Source organism: Gossypium hirsutum, chromosome D11 (genome assembly GCF_007990345.1).
Source record: "Gossypium hirsutum isolate 1008001.06 chromosome D11, Gossypium_hirsutum_v2.1, whole genome shotgun sequence".
Classification (NCBI taxonomy): domain Eukaryota; kingdom Viridiplantae; phylum Streptophyta; class Magnoliopsida; order Malvales; family Malvaceae; genus Gossypium; species Gossypium hirsutum.
In genome coordinates, this window is record NC_053447.1 from 14,359,097 (window position 1) to 14,382,888 (window position 23,792).

The following is a 23,792-nucleotide window of genomic DNA, read 5'->3' on the forward strand; positions in this document are numbered from 1 at the left end:
TATTAATAAAGTTAACTATGCAATTTATTTTTATTACTTAGCATTTCTGGTTGAGCTATACCCTTTCTAACATTAAATATATATTCTTTTGACATTATTGGTTAATTAAAAATCCTATGCAATTTAGTTAAAATTAATATAAATAATTTATAATAAATACTTGGCTAAATATTTAGTATATCAAAATGTATTGAAAATTGTTTTTTAAATAATTTAAACTAAATTAGTAAAATAACAAATAATTATATTTTAAAAAAATGAAGTTTATGTTCTAAATTAAAATACTATTGTTGTTGAAATAAAAATAACTTCTTAAGTTTAAAGGATACCAAAATTATATATGAACTTTGATACAATTTGCAATATTGAACATCAACTTCAAATTTAGTTTGGTACATTTGTATACATCAAACTTTAATTTTAGTTTAATTTTCACATTTCACTAACCTATTTATGAGACACAATTTTCCATTAAGTCATGTGTAAATTGCTTACATGATATTTTATTAGGTTAAAAAACAAACAAATAAATTTAAATTATTTTTATCTAGATTAAAAAAAATTTTGGGAAAAAATCTTAATAAATTTATTAGGTGAAAATTGCACCATATAGATAATGAGATTCGTGAAATATGAAAATTAAACCAAAATTAAAGTTACTATATAAGATTGCAAATTGTATTAAAATTAATGTATAAGTTTAATATTTATCCCTAAATTTAATCATGTATTTGTTTAGAAAACTATAATTGAATTTAATTTATTAAAATTTCTGATATTATGATGATTATCATTTATATGTTATTATATCTAAATCCAATCACTAAATGAATTACCAATTTTTACTATAAAATTAAAATAATCTATTCTTATCCATACTATTAATGAAAAAGTTGAATAAGTTAATTCCATGAGTTAACTTCAAACAAATATGGAAAAACTAATATAGATATGTGATATTATATAAATTTAGGAAAATTTAATTTATTTATTTCAAGAACTTATAACTATTTCAATTAAGAAAAGAGTCCACTACATATAACTTCGTTAAAAAAATCTTTATCTGGAAACTTTAAAACCTTTTATTTTATTAATTACCTTTTATGTTATAAATATTTTTAAATATTATATTGTTTCAATTTTCAGCTAGTGTACAGTATCGTTATTTTCCTAATTAATGTCTATTATTTATTAACTTCTCATCAATTGAAAATCTAACCTTTTTTTTTAGATTTCTTTAAAAATATATAGTTTTAAATAAAAATATATTTATTAAAAATTTAAAATTTATTTGTCTAACAAAAAGTTGTAATTTTTTTTTCTAATTTCACGTTACATTTAAAGTAAAAGTTCCAATAAATTAAAATATTCTAGTATTTATGTATAATTTACGTTTTAACAACACAGGTTGGCCTACAAGGTTCTGATTCTTATTTAAAAAATGTTTAGATTTATTCCATTAGACACACAAGTCCACTGGATATCGTTTATATAGCTGGAAACTAATGCGCTACTCAGCGTAACAGGGCGCCCAGCAAAGTCCCAACAAATTTGTTTGTTGTATGCAATACAGTGCAAGCAAACCTTACTGTCTTTGAGATCTTCACAATTCCAATTATTTAATTTAGGAAAATTCAAGTCATTTTTCAAAAATAAGTTGAATAGTTATCATAAAATGATTTCGTTTTTCTCCAGATCCAGATTCCCAAAGGTAAATGCAGGACTTACAAAAAAAAAATTCGTTTTTTTTTCCTGCTTCTAACTTTGTTGCATCGCAACATTCAAGTGTCCATATTTCTGCATCACCTTCCTAGTTGCTAGTGCTGCTGCCTCACTAGCTTGCAATGTTCCACTCGCCATGATTGCGGCAAATTCACGGGTTATCTCCTCTTGGACCTTGGCTCGAGCATCTCCAAGAGGGTCTGCTGCAGCTCCATTGCTTTTTGATTTTTCCTTTGTGCCGGTTGGTTTAGAAGGTGGTACTGTCTTTTCTGATGTCTCGACTTCTTCAGATTTTGGTTGCTCCCCATCTTTCACCTTATTATCTACCTCTTTTGGCTGACTACTAATGGAGGACCCGTTCACACTGATGGTTGTGGACTGGGATGACTGAGCAGATACAGAAGGCCTGAATTGGGGTACTTGAGGAACAGCACCAGCCCTCAAAGTTGTCTCCAGATTCTGTATCATGGGCACTGTATAAACAAACTTGTATTAGATAAAGTTTCATAATTCGAGGAGGATGAAAAGACAAATTTAATACAATCCTACGCATACTCCATAACCTGAAAAGTAGCTCCTAAAACTTTGAACTAACCAGCAATGTTCATTGACGAGGCACAACAGTTAACAAGTCTGGTTCCAGAAACCATTCAATTAGACCATGAAAGAAAAGGAAGCATCTGTTTTTGCTGAAAACAAAAACTGTGGTTGGGAGGTCCAGGTATATTTACTATGCCTCTTGTGAGGAGGAAAAGACCAAAAAGAAATGGATCACATTCATCATGGAATACAATTTTATCCTATCAACTATCAAGCATGTTAGTTTAGCAATTTTCGGGCAAGATGAGAAGTTTCATTCAAGGAAATAAAAAATCACAATACTGGATGGAAGGTACTAGTAAGCCAATCCCGTTTAGGGAAAATACTAACCACTATAATCTACTATGATTAACACGAAAAGGGTTAAGATGTCCCAACAGCATATCTGCCTCGGGGCTTCATCAAACAGATACAATGAATCAAGTAAAACTCAAAGGTAGATGATGACTTACTTAAAAGTGCACCCATCGGACTGCTCATAACTTCATTAGGTAGCTGCAAAATATAGTCCGGAATGTTGGAACCAACTAAAAATTGCGCAACCTCATTACTGAAGTTGTTGCAATTGTGGGTGAGCAAACTATAGGTCTCAGCAGTGTAGCGGGGACTAATCTCCTGCAAATACATCTCAAACACATCCTTAGGCACATGAGTGACTCCTAAATCGATCACTCTAATTGGTGTCCCATATGGTGTCGTCCCAGCAGGAGAATGTTGGATTCCTCCGCCAAAATAGTATTCATTGCCATAAACCACAACTCCAGTGTGCCTATCAAGCAAACAGAATTTAATACACCCAAGTAAGAAAATGTGCATCAAGCAATGCAACTGTAAACCCCATTCAATTTCCAAGTCTGCAATGGGAAATAGAAGACTTCATGTGACAAAGATAAGTAAAATAACTCAACTGAAAAAGAGGGAAAGAGTATGTACAAACCATCGAAACATAAGTTTCAAGCCTGAGTTAAGAAAATAAGGTGAGAAAAAAAAAATGCTAACATTCACTACCAAGGCCCAACATATCTGCTATTGAAATGAAGATGCAACAGGTTACAAGCCAAAATCAGATAAAGATGACAAACTGCCGGACTCAACAGCATAAAACGGGTAAAATAAAAAAAAACTACCTACAAACTCCAACGAATAATGAAAGGAATTTTTAGTCAAAGTTCGATAAATAGTATGAAAAATAGGTTCTTCCCATACAAGGAATTAGTTTATTAATTTAAGTTGTTTACTAGTTTATAATATATGCTTCTAAACTTTCCAGTAGATGGAGGCTCTATTTGTTTATTCACCGACTCCATTAAATTTGGAGTTCTTTTTACTTATTTAACAATATTAAAGTGAGCTTATGCGTGGATTGTATATTTACAGTACACAGTTCATTGAAACAATCCGTAGCTTTTGTGAAAAAAGACATGACAAATTTCTTTCCCCTTCAAACTAAATGCTTACCATATTCCCTCAATAGGCTTCCCTAATAAGGTCATTGAAAGCTGCCGAGCAAGTCCTTGGCTCAAGTCATACACATTCAAGATAACTTTTTGACCCTCCTGTCACCGGTTCGAAGTCACTATTAGTCCACAGACTTTGATAAAACATTTACCAAGCCAAATAAAATCCTCAAAAAGCATACTGTAAAAATAGGTGCTAAAAGGCAAAGAAAATATAACAGAGCAAAGGAAAGAATCAAACATAAGTCGAAATAAATGAGGAGAATTTGATACCTCAGCCATCCCTGCAGTTCAATGTGATAGCTCTTGGAAGAAAGAGAAGAAAAAGAATTACTGCACCCTAGAACAGAACTGAGGAAGATGACCTGTCCAAACAGACCAGCGAGACAAATTTACAAGCAAAGAACTGTTTATATCATCCAATGAAGAACAAATATATGACTTTGCTTCTCAAGGCTTTCCGTAGATCAAATGAATTTTCAAGTGCCATTTTAACAAAGATCTCAATACATTCATTCGTGTTATGCAAAGGCAAATATCCCGTATTTTTCTACGAAAAATTCAAAATTTTAGACCTAAAATAGCTACTTACCCAGATAATCACACATCTTAAATTAAAAGCCCTAGATTTCACTCGAGATAATTCAAATGGATTTATATTTCACAATCACTCCAGAATTCCCTCATTGCAGATCAGGAAATCAACATTTACCGCACATTGCAAACACAGGATCTAAAATACCACAATATCGAATCGAACGACCCAAAACAAATAAATATATAGTCAAATTCCTCAATTTCAAACCGAAAACACAACTATCTGGTAAATAAGTGTTTGAAATTTGAAAATGGTTTGGGAAGGAAACAGTACGGAGAAGCGTACCTGAGAGGAAAGAGCGGAATCACGGTAAGTTATGTTCTTTTCCCTTCCGGCCCGTTGCGCGAGACTGGGAACTGAACGTGAGAGCTTTTTTTATAGTTGGGCGGTCGGGTTTGGATTCTCTATAACGATCTCGGAGTTCGGGTTCGCGGTCTTCTATCACCTTCTAGAAATTACTATCCACTCATTTTTCTACACGTATTTAATTACTGTTTAGAGACGGTAACGGTTGGTCATACGTGGCAAAGAAAACCCGCTATGGCCAGCGAACTTGTATTTGGCTTTACTTTCCAAAAATTCCAAATTGCGCTTTTTGAAAATATAATATGGTAATAGTAATAAAATTAAATGGTTTTTGTTCTGATCTGACGCAAATTCACTGTCACGATTCCAAATTTAGGATTTTTAGTTACAACAAATTTAACGGAATTTTAAAGAATGAAAAACCGAAAAAGCCATTTTTTAAAATAAACTTATTAATTTTATGAATATGAGAGATAACCATTTTTTAAAAAATTATATAAATATATAAACAACTAAAATTTTATAATTTTTTAAAAGTATAAAAGATTACTAAAAAACATGTCTAAAATGAATCAGGACAAATAATTACTCAAATATATTTGTATTTGGAAAATTCCTGCCTAATTCATTATTGGTGTAAACTTTTTTATTAATTTATATATTTTAAATTTTTATACTTTTAATTTCAAAATAATAATATATAAACAACCTAGTATTTTTATTCAAATTAAAAATATTTAAACTTCTTAAAAAAATACATCTGAAATAAATCTAGATAAATAGTTTTTTAGATTCAAATGCATGACAATTATTTGTTCAGTTATTTTTGTTGAATATTCTTTTAACATGAAAATATTGATTGATATTGTACTATAAAAACTTAAACAAATAGTGGGGTAGCATTAATTTAATATAAAAGACAAAAGAGTATTTACTTATTACAAAAATAGCCACATCATATAATTTTTTTTAAAAATTTCATACTTTGTAATATTATATAATATTATTAGTGTATGTTTTATAATATTTGATATATTTATAGAGTTAATATTTGATGGTATAATTTTATACACTATAACTAGATGATGATATATCATTAAAAATAAAATTAATAAATTTAGTTTTAACTTTTTTTTTACCTTACATGCATTTATTACTAAAAAAGTTATTAAATAATAAAAATAATTGTAACCCTCGGTTATCTAAGAAAACAAAAACTTTTCTTTCCTCTCACAACTCACACATGTCATAAACCACTTCAAATATCCAAAATCGGTATTGAATCGCTTCGATTTGAAGCAATCTAACCTTGTTAGCTATGATTGGATCTTCTAGCCTCTCCCGTCGTCGTATTGATGGAGTTCAATTGACTTGAAGAGTGGACTTCTTTCTCCACTAGTCCTTGAATCACCACTGGGCCATCCTCCACCCACCAAATATCATGTTTCTGGCAGGACTCCTCTTTGGCCAACAGGTGAGTGACTTGATGCCTCCTCTATTAATATGTTGAAATTTATATATCTCAAAACCAAGTACAATTTATTTTGCTTCCCATATGTGGTTATTAATTTTCAAGCGATCAATACATGTCGCTCGGAGCTTCATTATAACCATCAAGAAATCTCCCTCAACCTCAATTGCTCAAAATCCTAACTCTTGAGCAAATCTGAGAGCCTAGGTACTAGCCAACGCCTCCGTCACCAACGCATTCGGTACATATCTATTCCAGGCAAGTTGCTCTCATTATCAAACCAATGTTATTTCTAATGATAATCCTCATACTCGCTACCTCCAACTCCTTGTAGAAATCTACATAAAAATTTACTCGAATAAAAGGTTTCGAAAGACATCGCCATACTGCCATCTCCTCTGCCGCTCATTCAACTATTTCCCCTTAAAATTTTTAATAATGCATTGTAATCTCATTTACTAATATTGTATGAAATATAAATTCATATTTTATCATTTTATTTTAATTATTTTCCATACGTGGCAAAAAATCCCACAAACCCTCCAAAATTTACATCCTAATGCCACTCGTTAAACCTCCAACAACTTGCACCCTTACTTAAGTCCACATCATTTTCCTAACAAGCATTTCACCATACACCCTTGCTCGACATATAACCACTCATCAACCCGGGACCGAGCGGCCCACCGAACCAACGAAAGATCTACTTTCAAATTCCGAACCAAATACCGAACCAGAAACTCTATATAAACGAAACAGAATCTGAACACGAACCGCAGCGAAAGCTTCTTCAGAATAAGCTCTTTCCTTTTTAATCCATGTGTTGCCTCGCTGATTCTGAAAAAAAAAAAAAAACCTTTTTTCTCCCTCTTCTACTGTTAAAGTTCGAGCTGTTCTACTTCAGTTACACTCAAAACAATCCTTCAAAAACAAAATTCCTTTTGAAGAAAGAAATTTGTTCTTGTCGTCTGTTGAAATAATTCAAAATAAAAAATAAAAAATACAAGCTCTGCAAGCTTGTATCTGTTTTCAGTTCCAATCACTTTAAGCTCTGCATTATTCAGTCAGTGTCACAAAAAAAAACGGCCTTAATTTTTTATTGATTTTTATTGCTAAATTTGATTTTTTATTCTTTAAATTGTTTAGATTGAATTACAGTAAGTGCAGTGGAGATATTGTTGAAATTTTGTTTAAGCATTGATCCATTTCACCGGTAATGATTTATTCGGTTATTTAAGGATTGCGTTTTCTGAATTTCTAGTTTTGATTTGTTTGGTTGCTAAGAAAGCTGAGAAAAAAATAATAAAAACAGTTTGAAGTTTTTTTTTAAAGAGAAGAGATCGTAAAATTCTGTTGAAGTAAACGCACGCTGACTATAGTTGAACTCTTTCCTCTTCATTTGTTTGATGAGTTTTTTAATATTCTACTTCTTAAAGTTACGTTTTCCTTTAGATTATAATTTGTTAAGGAAAGATCTAAAGCAATGGAATTTAGTAGCTTTTTTTGTTTTGCAGGAAAAGAAAATGGCACAGAGTAATTGGGAAGCTGACAAGATGTAAGACTGGTTATAAATTTGTAGTTAAAAACTTTTGTTGATTATTAGGTTAACTAATTTTGAACTTGGTTACTGCCTTTCGGTAGCTTTAAGCAGTAATTATCGTGATTTTTGCGTTTTTTTGGTTCGTGCTACAGGCTTGATGTGTATATTCATGATTATATGTTGAAAAGAAAGTTGCATGCTTCTGCAAAAGCTTTTATGACCGAAGGAAAGGTTGCGACAGATCCAGTAGGTAATTTTCGCAAGCAAATTCGTTTATTTATAGCATACAGTAATCGAAATTGCAAATATTGTTAGAGTCTGATTCTTTGACGATGCTTTTATGATGCATGCCAAAGTCATTCAGGCGATTGTGTTGTCTCATAGTGCTTTTGCTCTTTTACTATCTTGTTGAATTATCTAATCCAGTGGGACTATTGCCTATTTTCCTTGTATCATAAGCTTTATCTCGAGATGTAATTTTTTTCTGCAGCTATTGACGCACCTGGTGGATTTCTGTTCGAATGGTGGTCTGTCTTCTGGGACATATTTATTGCTAGAACAAATGAGAAACATTCTGTTGCTGCTGCAGCTTATATAGAGGTACCTCTATTTTGTTGTATAAAGTATTCCATACATTTACCTGGTTGCTTTATCTCATCGTGTACTCTTTTTATCTGTATGCATGTTTATATGTGAGTGTGCTTTTAATTAAAAAACAGGCACAACAAATAAAAGCAAGGGAACAGCAGCAACTACAAATGCAGCAGCTGCAACTAATGCAGCACCGCAATGTTCAGTTACAACGAAGGGATCCCAATCATCCTGCTCTTGGTGGTTCTGTAAATACTAACTCTGAAGGAATGATGGGACATCCATCAGCAAGTATCTTGGCCATGAAACTGTATGAAGAACGTGTGAAAAACCCTCAGTCTGTAGATTCAGAGACATCATCAGCACTTATAGATGCTAATAGAATGGCCCTTCTGAAAACACAGGCCAATCCTCATAGGTATGAAAAACTGATCCTAGTGAGCATTTGGTTTCCTAGTTTACAGTTTAGATCTCTATGATGTCACGTTTTGTATATACAGCCAGTTGGTGCAAAGTAGCCGTGGAAATAAGTCAGCAGCTTTGCAACAAATCCAATCACAAACACCACTAGCCACTGTAACTGCCCAGGTTATCTGCTTTTGATCTTCTGAGATAATGTTATTTGTATCCTTTTTTTAGTACTCTTGTTAACTTTTATCATTTCTTCTCTAATTTGAAATGTACTATGTTTGGATTTCTAGGATATCAAAAGTGAAGTTAATTTGGGTGGAAATCAGAAAAGCTTACCTATGGATCCCTCATCCATCTATGGGCAGGCAATTTTACAGCCTAAATCAGGACTAGGAGGTGCTCATAAAGATACCTGACTTTCTCAATGGAAAAACAAGTTTGATAATATAGTTTCATCTTTCTACGTTAATGATGTATAGTTTTTATTTTCCTTGATTTTATTGTATGGTACACCTAGATTAGATGTTAAATTTAGAAGGTGATCATGGGAGGTAGCATATTATCAGACATCTTAGCTTTTATATTTGTTGCTGGATTTTCTAGGCAGTAAATTTAGAGCTTAAATTGCAATCAAGCTTGTTAGACCAACAATGCTGCCATTGAATTTTGGGAAGCTGTATACATGAAGATTGGCTTTGCTGAGTCTGAGTGGTGACAAGAAAGATTAAGACTCATGATTTAGCTAGGGGTGAAAATCACTGCAAATGTGAGACAAAAATGCATCTAGCAGTTATATTAAGCTGAGATACTCTGCATGCTCATAGTAGCAGTAACCTTTGCTAACTGTTCTAGGATATTATTTTTCTTGGGAGTTTCTTTGTAGTAGTAGTAAAAGATTTTGGATTTTCCGGAGCATTTTTGACAACTTGTTCCTGCTTTTAACCTGTATACCTCTACTGACTACCCTCAGGACTGAATCAAGGTGTCTCTAGTCTTTCATTAAGGGGTTGGCCTCTAACTGTAAGTTCCACTGACCTTTTCCTGTCCTTGTTCTGTACTTAGATACATCAGACTTAGTTGGATTTTGCTAAACTTTATAGGGCATTGATCAGTTAAGACCAAGTTTGGGCATACAAATGCAAAAGCCTAATCTGCAGACCCAAAATCAATTTCTTTTGGCTTCTCAACAACATAATGTGTTGGCACAGGCTCAGATACAAGGCAACCTTGGAAATTCAGCAAACTTTGGGAACACAGACCCTTGTAGGTTTGGTCAATTGTCTAGGGGCAACTTGAATGCAAAAGATGGTCAATCTGCTAGAAACAATGGATCCACATGCTCCCCTGTGCATTCAAGTTCTCCAAAGGTTTGAACATATTTCTGATACCAGAAGGCTACTCATGAAAATTGAGTTTTACTATTTCCAGAAACAGAGAAGCTACATCATGTTATTGAAAGGATTTTTTTCCTAAATTTCCAAATATGAAATGAGGATCACATGCATGTTCCAGATCTATAAGTGTTGTGTGAGAACAGCACCAGTAACTTGGGGTATACTGACATGCTTTTATTAAATCCTGCTTTTACCTGTTGGGTTATATTGATGTTTGTAACTCTTTAATCATTATGCTGGAGTTGCTTTCGTTCTGATGATTTACGGTAGTCAGTCTCTGTTAATATGGACTATTGTATATGCCTTGTGCCTCATGTAACTTTTGCTGGGTGATTAACAGAAGAAGATGAGTCAAATGTCACATTCTTCCTCTCAACAACAGGAGCAGTTGCAACAGCAGCAGCCATCACAGCAACTGCATCAGGTTGTACTTCAATGAGAATTAATTAAAGGATCCTTCATTCATGAGCTGAACTGATACTTTACAGGAAAGAATCTTTTAGAAACTACAATATGACTCCCAACTAAAGCATGCATTTTTTAGATGGATTTTTCTTAAAATCTTTAAATTCTGGTTAAACTAACTCATATGACGATTCATTACATTGTAGAATAACAGAAAAAGGAAACAACCCTCTTCTTCTGGAGCAGCTAACAGCACTGGAACAGGAAACACAGTTGGCCCTTCACCAAATTCACCTCCATCAACTCACCTGCCTGGTGATGCAATAACTACGGCATCTAGTCTGCAGCATGTCAATAATGCTTCTAAAAGCATGATTTGTGGGGAAGATTCAACAGCGCACCTTTCATCATCTTCAAATCTATTGGTAGGCAATCCACAGGCTTTGAAATGACTTTCAAAGTGTGCAACAGAAACGTACTCAGTTATGTACATGCAAAGCATAAGCATGCTTTGCCTAGGATATTATCTGTATTTTTTCTAGCAATGGATGAGATGATTGTTTAATAACTCCAAGTGAGAATTTTACCTTTCAGCTCAGACATCAAAATCTTATTGTCATGTGATGGCATGCAACTTGTTTGTTAGGTTGAGCTAATAGTTGGGTCAATATGTATTTCTTCAACACTTGCTTTAGTGTAAAAGTTAAAAATACTGAAACTACTAATAACATCATTTCTTTTTGCAGGAAGATATAGAAAGGTTTGATCCTTTGGATGAAAATACGGAGACGCTACTTTCGCATGATGGAAGTGATGTAAGGGGCATCTATGGTACAGTTAAACAAAGTCCTAATGAGCACCAAAAGGAGTCTGTTAAAGGTAAGCCTTATCTATCTTCTGTCTTTAGTCTTTACCTATTGTTGGATTTTTCTTTTTTGTATTCTGACCCCAAATTCTCCATTTCAGGTTTCACTTTTGCTGAGGTTGGTTGTATACGGACCAGAAATAGCAAAGTTACTTGCTGTCATTTTTCTTCGGATGGGAAGTTCTTGGCTAGTTCTGGGCATGACAAGAAGGTATTTGACGACTTCCAATTTTCCAACCCTTTCCTTCAGTATTATGTTTATAAATGTAACACCTAGTGAATAAAAAACGAGGTCTCAAGTTTAATACCTCGGTATATTGTTTGGAAATTCGCTCTGTAAAAACAATGGGAGAAAACTTGATTAAGTCCAATGGATTCGAAATAACACAAAATTGAGGTCACTTGGGACAAATATATTGATAAACCTGATTAGCCATTGTGGCAAAAGTTTTCTGAACTATTTGACTACATAAAGTTACTCGAGAGAAGTGAATTAGATGACATAACCTTCATTGTTCTAGTAGGTAATTTGTAAGGTGGGTTGGCAATCACCTCTGTTTGGTTAATTTATTCTACTAGTGGAGTATGTTTAGGAAAAAAAGGTTGAAGAATACTTATCACATGGTGATGGGCATTTTTTCCCATTAGGTGGTGCTTTGGAATATGGATACCCTTCAAACAGTGAGTAGTCCGGGAGAACACAAATTGGTTATTACAGATGTTCGCTTCAGACCAAATTCAACTCAGTTGGCAACAGCTTCAGTTGATAAATCAGTGCGAATATGGGATGCATCCAATGTAATCTTCTGCTTTTCTTGCTACTTTTGCTACTCTATGCTCTCTGACTTGGTTGTCAATTTTCTGGCATATACCTGTTCTTTTTTTTTTTTTTTTTGAAGCATGCATGAAAATTCTTTCTATTCTACTGTGATTAACATACTTAGTTCATTGTTGCAGCCAAGCTATTGTGTGCAAGCATACAATGGCCACTCTTCACCTGTGATGTCCCTTGATTTCCACCCCAGGAAGACTGAATTATTTTGTTTTTGTGATAACGACAATGAAATACACTACTGGAATCTTAATTTATTCTCATGCATGAGGATGTCCAAGGTTAGTTACTCACTGTTCTATTCCTTTATACTCTCTTATGGTGCATTATATTTTATTTGTTCAGTTCTTTTTGTTCAATATTCATCATCCTGATGCAGGGAGGTATGGCCCAAGTGAGATTTCAACCAAGACTTGGACATTTTCTGGCAGCAGCTTCAGATAAAGTAGTGTCTATCTTTGACGTGGAAACCGATAGGCAAATATTAACATTTCAGGTATTGCTTGTATACTTTTACTGCTCCAGTAACGGCCTTGGCATGATGTCAGATCATCTTCCATTTTCATTAACAGCCAAGATTCATCCCTATTAATAGCTTCAGTACTACATTAGTAATACACATCTCTTCCTTGTTTCCCTTTAATAACAGGGGCATTCGGAAATTGTAAACTATATATGCTGGGATGTGAATGGAGATTATTTGGCATCCGTGAGTCATGACTTGGTAAAACTATGGTCGGTGGCTACAGGGGAGTGCATTCAAGAACTCAGTTCTGGTGGGAACCAGTTCCACTCTTGTGTATTTCATCCAAGTTATTCCACTCTTTTGGTGATTGGAGGAATCTCGGTAATTCTTTGAGTTATAATTATGGTTTCCATTTCCATTTATGGAGGTATATTTAAGGTCATAATAAAAAATAGTTATGTTTTCTCAATGAGTGGTAAGGTTCAAATCAACATGGCTACCTCCCCATATTTTAGCCTGTAAAACTAGTATTTATTATCTAGTTTATGTATAAATTCACTGATTGATTATAAAGTTCTCTCTTTTTGATACACGCTAATAACCGAGTTTATGGACTTAATACCAATTATATGCCACTTCAGTATAGCTCTCATCGACAAATGAAAAAAATAGAAGTTACTTTCATGTTCATCTGCAGCTAATTTTCTGCATCTTGTTTTTCTCAATGGGGCCACAGTCTTTGGAGTTGTGGAACATGGCTGAGAACAAGAGCATGACAATTCCAGCTCATGAGAATATAATTTCGGCACTCGCACAATCACCTGTCGGAGGAATTGTTGCGACAGCAAGTCATGACGGCTCTGTTAAGCTATGGAAATAGAACAATAGAAATAGGAGAAAAAAAAACAGCATTGCTTCCAGTCCCATGGAAATGGTATGTATAAATATGGTATGGTGTGTAATTTATTCTGGAATCCTCTTCATAATTCTGCTATGGGTAGCTTCTCTGCTTTGAGTTAGAGCAGAAAATTTTCTGTTTTTTTTGTTCATTTTTGGCGCTTTTTTAGGCAATATTATTCTTATTCAGAAAATCATCCTCCGATATTTGCAATTACATTAATTAATGTGCCCTTAAGCTACTTTCATGTGTTTTCTATACTGATAAAATGAGTCGTGTAATACATTTTAGGTACTCTGCAAAGTAATGAGAAAAAAAATTAAGTTTATGAATTATTGAGTTACTGAAATTAACTTTGTTTTTCCTCGAAGGTTTTGATTGTATGAGTATGTGATTTATTTTGTTTTAAATGTCATGTAAATACTTGAACATTTTTAAATTGGAAATTCTAGAAATTCATAAAAAAAATTCCAAATAGCAATAATAACAAAACTCAAAAAAGAGAGAAAAAGAGAAGAACATTTAAAAATTAAAAAAAATAGTCCAAGTAAATGATTAATCTAGTTAAGTGGAGGTGTTCCAAATTGATCCTAAGATATATCTATATTTGTGTTTTGAAAATATGTTTTATTATAGAATTTTAATTATATTTAGTGTAAAAAATATTTTGTTTTATTTTTTATGCCATAGTTGTGTTGTATAAAATTTCAATAAACAAATGCAAGTTAAAATGAGTTGATTGAATTTTTTTTATTAAATTTATGGAAGTTCTCATCTTTTAAAATTTTTAGAGTTACTGTTATTCATATTATTTAAAAAATTAAATTTTAATATATTTTTAGTAAGTAAAATAAGGTTTTTAGATTTTTTATTATAATTTTTACGCATTAACTATCCTAGCATCTTTTAATGAACTGCTAGACATTTGGACATAAAGTTAATTTCGGGTTGTATTGATTGTTATTTTACAAGGTCTTTTTAGTACTTAACCTTAAAACAAGATGGGTAGAAAATTAAGCTGGAATGAATTTTTTTTTAAGTTATTAAAGATATGGAAATATATATATATAAGAGAATGTAGAAATAATTGAAATTTTTATTAAAAATATAAAAGATAAAAAATAATGGTAAAAAAATATGAGTAATAAATATCAAAACTATACATGAACTTTGATTTAATCTACAATGTCATAAATGAGTTTTGATTTGGTACGATTTTATACATGAAATTTTGATTTGATTCTATTTTCACAAATCACTAACAATATTATCTAATTAACATCATTTTACATTGATATATTTTATACACAAATAATTATATTAATCTGATATGAAAATAAATGTATACATTCATTTCTTTAAATGTGTGTACAGTTGAATCAAAATCAAAATTTCATTTATATATGAAGCACAATTCAAATTTAATGTATATATTACACCAAATTATCTCTTCCAGAAGAAAAAAGAAGTTAGAATGGAAGAATAATGAGTTGGTTAAGTGGAAAAATGATCGAGTTGGTTATTGAATTCAAACCTTTATTTTAAATTTTTATTACAAATAGAGCATACTCATAAATACAAATATATTTTTGAGCAATTAAAACATACAAAGAATTAAATAAAATCAAAATAAATTTAAACAAAATCGATATATAACATTTGTAACACCCCTAATCCAAATCCGTCGCTAGAACAGAGTTACGGAGTATTACCGGAGTTTACAGACTAATTAATCAGACATTTCATATAATATAGCATTCATATCAGAAATCAATCAAAATCAAACATATTGTCCCTTATACGAGCCATCGGGGCCCAAAATACGTGTTAGAAACAAGTTGGGACTAAATTGGGTACTCAAAGCATTTTTCTGAAAACATGAAAACTTTTCAAAGATGCAGGGGACACACGCTCGTGTGGCCAGGCCGTGTGACTCACACGGTCAGGAGACACGCCCGTGTCTCAGGCCATGTGAGCATTCGAAATAAGGACACACCGTCGTGTCCTAGCCCATGTCCATGCCCGTGTAACTCTTTGACTTAGGTCACATGGCTAAGTCACACACCCATGTGCTAGGCCGTGTTGAGCATACTGACTTGCGCAATTTTAAAGATATAGGGGACACGCGGTCGTTTCACCTGATCGCGTATCACACACGGCTGAGACACACGCCTGTGTCTCTGCTCGTGTGGACAAAAATAGAACATTTCTCACATATCAACAAGCCATAACAAGACATTCAAAACAAGCCAAAATCATGTCTTAAACATGAAATATTACCACATACAACCAATATGCCCTTAGGCACCTCAAATGACAATTTAAGAACATGTCAACCAAGTATCTCAAGTTACCTAGATGAGAAAATTCATATATGCATATTCAAACCATATTTTACTTTCTTTCATTCTACCATATCACTCACACATCAAACATGACAAGTCACTTATATAAATATACATTAAAATATACCAACACAAGTCATTCAAATGACTTGCCTCAACAAAACATTTATATACCAACATTGACTCAAAATAACCTATACATGCCATTATATCGGATATTGATTTACTAAAAGTACCAAAAGAGCCCATGGGTAGTGTGAAATAGCTCCGACCAGCTTCCGAATTACTATAAAACATGGAAAATAACATTGAGTAAGCATTTAAGCTTAGTAAGTTCGTATAATACATAATTTAACTTACTATTTAATCACATTTAAGGTAAGCATACAAACATATCCAAACCAATTTGGCCAAAAGTCTAAACATAAATTCTGAACTTGTTAGCCATGTAAATCACATATAAGATTCAACACATATGGATGAATTCATCAAGTATTCACATTTCATGAATTTCATGTATATACCAGTAATAGTTCATATCGATATCATATAATTTCATAACAGAACTGTGCTCGTTGAACCATTTAGAATATCGTTAGATACATGGGTAGTACACTCGCTGAACTGTAATCCGTCAATTCATATTCATGTATGCTCATTCAAGCTGTAAACGGAAAGCTCCTCTGAGCAGAATAATGGGAAGCTTATGTGAGCTATATAACGGGAAGCTCATGCGAGCTAAATATCCGGAAGTTCATGAGAGCTAAATATTGTGAAGCTCATGCAAGCTAAATATCGGGAAGCTCATGAGAATGGTGGTGTGTCTGTAACACATGCAGGACCCCAACCAAATCGGTAACCCTAATGACATTGTCATTTGTATCCTACGAATTTCTACGGTTCAAACGGGACTTGGTAATTTTCAGATATACAATCGTTATTTATTCATGACAGTTGTATAATTCACAAACAATAAATCAATTAAGCACATATTAATGTACAATTTAATTCATCCATACCAAATTGGCCAAAAGTCTAAACACATATTCTTAACATGTTATCCATGTAAGTCACATATAAGATTCAATACACATGAATGAATTCATTAAGTATTCACATTTCATGAATTTCATGTATATACCAGTAATAGTTCATATCGATCTCATATAATTTCATAATAGAACTGTGCCCGTTTAACCATTTAGAATATCGTTAGATACACAGGTAGTACACTTGAGGTGTACTGAACTGTAATCCGTTAATTCATATTCATGTATGCTCATATGAGCTGTAAACGAGAAGCTCCTCTGAGCTGAATAACGGGAAGTTCATGCGAGCTGAATAACGGGAAGCTCATGCGAGCTGTATAATGGAAATCTCATGCGAGCTGTATAACGGGAAGCTCATGCGAGCTAAATATCAGGGAAGCTCATGAGAGCGGTGGTGTGTCCGCAACACATGTAGGACCCCAACCAAATTGTTAAACTGAATACTTATCTTTTTTCATTCTATCAATTCAATAGCAGTACAAGCATTTATACACAAATCAGTGGCAACGTACTTAACTACCTCAACAGACTACAACCGACTTCAACAAACCTGAACTTTTTAACCAACTATTAACTAAACAACTGCTTTAAAATTTACTGTAACATTCTCCCGATTTTATTGGAAAAATTAAACTTGAAAAACAACATCATCAAAGGCACTGGAACAAACTTGCAAGTCTCGTCGAAAAGCAGTAAACTGTGTTGGTGGAAGAGGTTTTGTGAGAATGTCAGTAACTTACTTTATAGATGGCACAAAGTTGACCTGTAAAACACCATCAAGTACCTTCTCTCGTACAAAATGGTGATCAATCTCTACATGCTTCATTCTAGCATGGTGTGTTGGATTGGCAGCCATGGTGACTATAGAAGTATTATCACACCAGACCACTGGTGTCTGACAATGTGGCAAACCAATTTCATCCAGCAATTATTTAACCCACAGTAGCTCTGACACACAATTAGCTAAACTATGATACTCTGCTTCATGTGAGGACCTAGATACAACGACTTACTTTTTGGAACACCAAGCAATCGGATTGGACCCTAGATACTCAACATACCTTGTGGTTGAACGTCGATCTTCAACAGAAGTAGCCCAGTCAGTATCAGAATAACACACCAGCTCAAACATCCCATTCGTGAGGAACAAACCATGATCTATTGTCCCTACAAAATACCTCAACACTCGCTTAACAACCTTCCAATATGTGTCACTCGGAAAGTTCATAAACTGACTGAGTTTGTTAACACAAAAAGCTAAGTCTGGACATGTAATACACAAGCATTAAAGCATGGAAACAACACTCCGATACAAATGACCATCAGCAAACGGTGGACTGCTGTCTGACGCAACCAGTTTTGGAGTGCTGACCATGGGTGTATGTGTAGATGCTGCTTCTGTCATTCCTATCTTTTGAAGTATCACTGAAATATACTTCTTTTGACTAAGCAAAATTTCCTTAGACACATGTTGAACTTCAATACCTAAGAAGAAATTGAGTTGACCCATGTCTTTAAGGGCAAACTTATCATGAAGCTGTCGAATCACTTTGTCTACATCTGCAACCGAGCTTCCTATTACAACTATGTCATCCACATAAGCCATAAGTAAAAGCAACTGCCCAGAGGAGGTTCGAATAAACAACGAAGGATCAGCTTTCGAAGCTCGAAACCTCAAGTTTTCTACTAGATACTGTTTCAGTGTTTGAAACCATACACGATGAGCCTGCCTTAGTCTATACAAGGCTTTGTTTAAACGGCAAACTAATTGCTGACCATTGTCTTTAGCTACTTCAAATCCAGGTGGTTGTTCCATATATATTTCTTCTGTTAATTCTCCATTAAGAAAAGCGTTATTCACATCAACCTGTCTTAACGACCAACCCTTCACGACAACAATGGTAAGGACAGTTTGTATAGTCGTTGCTTTAACTACTGGACTAAAAATATCACGAAAATCAACACCTGCATGCTGCGAAAATCCTTTACCCACCAATCGTGCCTTATAGCTGTCCAATGTCCCATCAGCCTTTTTTTTACTCTAAATAGCCATTTACAGCCAATGATTTTCCGATGAGCAGGTGGAGGGCAAAGCGTCCATGTCTTATTTTGGAGAAGTGTCTGTAACTCCTTATGAACCGATTCTTGCCAACATTGCTTTTGCATTACTTCATAAATAGTAATAGGGACCTCATATGTCGTACAATCTGCTTTACTTACGTATACCTTAGGTTTAAGAACACCCGCCTTGCTACGCATAACCATTGCATGTGAATTAACAAGAGCAGAGGGTGGTGGAGGTGACACGTGTGGTGCAACAGAACCAGACCATCAGTGTTGGTACTGACACTTAGAGATGACACTGGACAAGTAACTCGAGGCTCAGAACTCGTATTTAATGATCTAGCAGAATTGACTGCAGGCACTGGAGTAGTTGAAGCAGTTGAAACAACATGTGCTGGACTGGTTGAGGGCACAACAAGTAGCTTGGAACTAAACCGCAAAGATGATGTTGGATGCACTGACTTTGAACTGAGAGTTTTGAAAGGAAACTCAATCTCATGAAATGTCATATGACGTGGCACATATATTCTGTCGTCGCTAGCTTGACACCTATACCCTTGATGACATTGAGAGTACCCCAAAAATGTGCATGGCGTCGACCTATATTGCAGCTTGGACTTGTTGTAAGGTCGAAGATTCAGAAAACATAGGCATCCAAAAACTTGAAACAACGAATATGCTAGTAACTTTTGAAACAGCTTTTCATATGGCGAAACACCCAAGGGAGATGGTGGTAGCTGGTTTATCAAATGAATAGCACTGCTGAAAGCATCATTCTAGTAGCTGACCGGCATAGACGCATGAGCCAGTATAGAGAGACCAACTTCGACAATTTGACGATGTTTGTGCTCAACTAGTCCATTTTGCTCTGAGGTATATGGACATGTAAAACGTTGGACAATTCCCTGTTGAGACAGATACTCTTCAACGCTTGAAACTCTCCTCCTCTATTCGTTTGCAAGGATGTAAGTTTAAACCCAAGCATTCTTTCAACTTGTCTATGAAAATGAGGAAAAACACTAGAAACTTCTGACTTTCTCTGCAGAAAATAGACCCAGGTATATATAGAATAAGCATAAGCAAATGCAACATAATACTGAAAACCATTTGAGTAAACTGGAGCTGGTCCCCAAACATCAGCAACCACCAGTTGTAAGGGCATAGCATACTCAGACAAAGACAAGTTAAACGGTTGCTTATGCTCCTTCCCTAAGTGACAGGAAATGCAACAATGAAAACCTTTATTTGCATCAAACGGTATATTACATTGTTTCAAAGCCTTCTTAAGTGTCTCATTACATGGATGACCTAATCTAGCATGCTAAATACTCAATGGCACTGTGATCGTAGTATGGAAACATTGAGCTGAGTCAGAGGACACCACTGTTGATGAGCAATTATTCAAGCTTAACTTGTACAGCCCATCATGCATCGAGCCTCGAACAAGAACTTCCTTAGTCTTTAGGTCACGAACTAGGCACTGTGTAGGATAAAATTAAAATATCACTTGATTATCTCTAGTAAATTTGGATACAGACAATAGATTTTTTTGTTATGCCAGGTACAAATAATAAGGATCGCATGATCAAAGGTCGTGATCGAGTTAGCAACGATGATTGACCAGTAAGCATAACTGGAAGAGCAGAACCATTGCCAACATATACTTTACCTGGACCATTGTAATTCACATTTTCACCTACAGAAGCAGCAGAATTCGTGAGGTGGTGAGTAGCACCTAAGTTAGGATACTATGCATTATCTGCCACTATTGCAGGAGTTGCAAGATATGCCTGAGACGAGGGAGCAGCTGAAGAAGAATTGCCAGACTGTGAAGCATTATGAACAAACGGATTAGCCAGCTGTTAATTGGTGGAGAAGAACCAAACTAACCTGACGACGGACTGAAGTTAGCATCCAAGGTAACACTGGAGAACCAGGCCCAAACATACAAAGATTTGCTTGTAGAGGCATAGACGGTCTGTACCCTATATTCTTATATGAAGAATCAAATCTATAACAGCATCTATCAACAAGATGACCATGCTTCCCACATAGCTGACAGACTAGAAGGCAACGCCATGAAAAACCAAAGAAACTCAAGAAACTAACCCCAGGAAAAAAAATGTAACAACTGATACCATGTTAAACTGAATACTGAATGCTCATCTTTTTTTTATTCTATCAATTCAATAGCAGTACATGCATTTATACACAAATCACTGGCAACGTACTTAACTACCTCAACAGACTACAACCGACTTCAACTAACCTGAACTTTTTAACCAACTATTAACTAAACAAATGCTTTAACATTTACTCTAACACATCGGTAACTCTAATGACATTGTCATTTGTATCTTATGAATTCTTACGGTTTGAACGAGACTCGGTAATTGTCAGATATAAAATCGGTATTTATTCATGGCAATTGTATAATTCACAAACAACAAATCAATTAAGCACATATTAATGTACAATTTAATTATACAAACTTACCTCGATAAATGTATGTAGATATGGAGGCAACTAAACTGATATTTTCTCTTTACCTCGATCTAGTTCTGTACGAGGTCTATCCAGATCTAAATTAACAAAATAATAAATTAGCAAAATAAACTTCCTAAAAACTTAAGCTTCCATGACTAAGGTTTTCATTTTTTTTTGGTAAAGATAATGAGAATGGATGATAATATAATAAAATAATTATTATCATCACCTAAATCTTTAAAATTTCCAAAATTAACCTTAATAAGTTATTAAAATTTCAATGATGAATAATCATGCTTATCCACTAACTACTCTAAATAGTCTATTTGCTATATAAATACCTCCAATTTAAAATTCTATAGCTTTTTAGTCTCTTTAGCTACTAGAATTCAACTTTTGCACTTTATGTAATTTAGTCATCTTTATCAAATTAGACATATAAACGGTAAAATTTCTTAACGAAATTTTTATACGATATTTCTATCATATTGTAAACCATAAAATAATAATAAAATAAAATTTTCTCCGACTTCGGATTTATAGTCTCGAAACCACTGTTCCGATTTCACTGAAAACAGGTTGTTACAACATTTGCATTTGTTTATAATAAGACTCAAATTTAAATGCTAAAATATCGAGGCCCCAGAGGCGAATCTAGGGGGGCTGGTAGGGGCACCGACCTCCCCTAAAATAGAAAATTATTATTGAGGCTCTTAAATTTTAAATTAGTAAAAGTAAAATTACACTTTGGCCTCCCCTAAAATTATAAAAATTTGATTTGATTCTTTAAAAATTATAAAAATATAAACTATAAAAAATTAAAATTTCATTCGGTCCCTTAAAATATTATTCTGGCTTCGCCCATGCGACCCCGTCTCTCAACTAATAATATCAAAATTGAGAATAATTATAATTTTAAAAATATTATGTTGGCAGAAATAAAAAGTAAGAATGTTCGGGAATAAGAAGTAAATAGGCATCCTCCACCCCCATAAAACTGCCATTAATGAAAATTGGAAGCAGCAAAATCAGTCCAGAGAGAACACATACAAAAACAAGGAATTTATTCATGCCCTTTTCAATACATAACCTTAATATTCTTTTGTTCCAACAAAAAAAAAGAAAAAAAGAAAGAATTTTAACATCCTTTTGAATGAATGGAATGTGGTTAAAACTTGCCAGGATTATTTTATTTTTATAATTTTAAGAATTTGTTTTTGATTCTTTTCATAATTATCTTTTGAATTTTTTAGTTTTTTTTAACTTTCTAAATTATTTTTGAAAATTTTAAATTCTTTTGATTTTTTTGATAATTTTGGTTAATTTTTAAATCTCTCTTTTGGAAATTATTTAATATTTTCACAATTTATAATTATCTTTTAAGTTTTTGTAATTTGTTTATAATTTTAAATTCTTTTATAATTTTTTATACAATTATTTTGATTTTTTATAATTTTATAATTTATAGATATTTTAAATATATTTTTTATTTTTCTCGCTGATATTACTTATAAAATAGTTTTAAATCACAAAATGTCACTTAAACCACACTCATTTTCTTAAGTTGATATCTAAATTTTTTTTATCACAAGTGGTATTTGAACTATACTTCATTACCTAAATTACCTAAATTACTCATTCGTTAAAATATTCTCTAAACAATTCATCTTGTATCACTTGAAATTTTTTAACTAAAAAATTAAAAAAAAACTATTATTTCCTTAAAAAGTTTTTAAACAAATTTATAAAAATATTCATACAAAAATTCAAGAGTCCATTAAAAAAAAAACTCATCTAAAACACAAAACTCAAATTCCAATGAATTTTTTCATTTTCATTTTTTCTGAATTTACATTACAAATGTAACACTTTTACTTTTTTTTTTACACTCTCACTCCCCACGATTCTTTCTTTCTCTTTTAATGCACTTTTTTTAACTAATCGATTTTTTTTAATCCTCTTACCAATTTTTTATTCAACTTCTTTTTTTTATTATTTGGATTTCATATTTTATCTATTTTTTATTATAAAAATTCACCTAATATTAATAATATTATACAAAATATATAGAAAAGAATGGAAAATGTTATTTTTAAGAAAAATAATATATAGATTTTGAATTGAGGATGAGAAGGAAATTGAAATCAAAATCGAGGTTTAAAGAATAGAAGCTCGCCAGAATTTGAGTTTTGTTGCCATAAACTGGGTTTGGATAATGTTTTTAGAATTGGACCGGTGATCCAATCAATCAAGACATTGGTTTGATTAAAACTAAAATAAAATAAAAAACC

At 33.2% G+C, this 23,792-nt stretch overlaps 2 protein-coding genes and 1 long non-coding RNA gene across 9 annotated transcripts; 1 reads left to right on the plus strand and 2 right to left on the minus strand.

Annotated features, from left to right (window-relative positions):
* Nucleotides 1-1,642: 1,642 nt before the first annotated feature.
* LOC107912579 (deSI-like protein At4g17486) lies at nt 1,643-4,946 on the minus strand. Its single transcript, XM_016840819.2, has 5 exons — nt 4,663-4,946; nt 4,053-4,144; nt 3,781-3,878; nt 2,775-3,091; nt 1,643-2,195 (listed from the first exon to the last, which is right to left on the minus strand). Exons 2-5 carry the CDS (start codon nt 4,059-4,061, stop codon nt 1,759-1,761), a joined length of 861 nt encoding a protein of 286 aa, XP_016696308.1. The 5' UTR covers nt 4,062-4,144; nt 4,663-4,946; the 3' UTR covers nt 1,643-1,758.
* A 1,986-nt stretch (nt 4,947-6,932) lies between these two features.
* On the plus strand, nt 6,933-13,797 carry LOC107912577 (transcriptional corepressor LEUNIG_HOMOLOG). 7 transcript variants are annotated; one of them, XM_016840816.2, is made up of 19 exons: nt 6,933-7,217; nt 7,301-7,367; nt 7,669-7,709; nt 7,847-7,944; nt 8,185-8,294; nt 8,414-8,703; nt 8,786-8,873; nt 8,987-9,092; nt 9,667-9,716; nt 9,797-10,063; nt 10,431-10,514; nt 10,702-10,920; nt 11,242-11,374; nt 11,462-11,571; nt 12,009-12,158; nt 12,318-12,473; nt 12,572-12,688; nt 12,842-13,039; nt 13,395-13,797. In XM_016840816.2, the coding sequence occupies exons 3-19, from the start codon at nt 7,678-7,680 to the stop codon at nt 13,536-13,538; spliced, it is 2,352 nt and encodes a 783-aa protein (XP_016696305.2). In that variant the 5' UTR covers nt 6,933-7,217; nt 7,301-7,367; nt 7,669-7,677; the 3' UTR covers nt 13,539-13,797. The 7 variants fall into 7 exon arrangements, with proteins under 7 accessions (XP_016696305.2, XP_040962122.1, XP_040962120.1 ...); XM_041106188.1 differs by having other exon boundaries at nt 6,933-7,367; nt 9,905-10,063; XM_041106186.1 differs by having other exon boundaries at nt 7,301-7,709.
* Nucleotides 13,798-20,238: 6,441 nt separating this feature from the next.
* LOC107912576 (uncharacterized) lies at nt 20,239-21,504 on the minus strand. Its single transcript, XR_001688210.1, has 2 exons — nt 20,684-21,504; nt 20,239-20,494 (listed from the first exon to the last, which is right to left on the minus strand). It is a non-coding gene; the product is annotated as an uncharacterized lncRNA (long non-coding RNA).
* Between the last annotated feature and the right edge of the window lie 2,288 nt (nt 21,505-23,792).

What these genes read in the sequence shown, in the direction of transcription:
- LOC107912579 (XM_016840819.2), bottom strand. An exon ending in AAGCCTATTGAGGGAATATG is followed by an intron (nt 3,092 to 3,780) that starts GTAAGCATTTAG and finishes TTTGCTTGATAG; the next exon opens with GCACACTGGAGTTGTGGTTT. An exon ending in TCCGATGGGTGCACTTTTAA is followed by an intron (nt 2,196 to 2,774) that starts GTAAGTCATCAT and finishes TTGTTTATACAG; the next exon opens with TGCCCATGATACAGAATCTG.
- LOC107912577 (XM_041106185.1), top strand. Translation starts at nt 7,561, where the DNA reads ATGAGTTTTTTAATATTCTACTTCTTAAAGTTACGTTTTCCTTTAGAT. An exon ending in GGTTGCGACAGATCCAGTAG is followed by an intron (nt 7,945 to 8,184) that starts GTAATTTTCGCA and finishes TTTTTTCTGCAG; the next exon opens with CTATTGACGCACCTGGTGGA. An exon ending in GAATATGGGATGCATCCAAT is followed by an intron (nt 12,159 to 12,317) that starts GTAATCTTCTGC and finishes TCATTGTTGCAG; the next exon opens with CCAAGCTATTGTGTGCAAGC.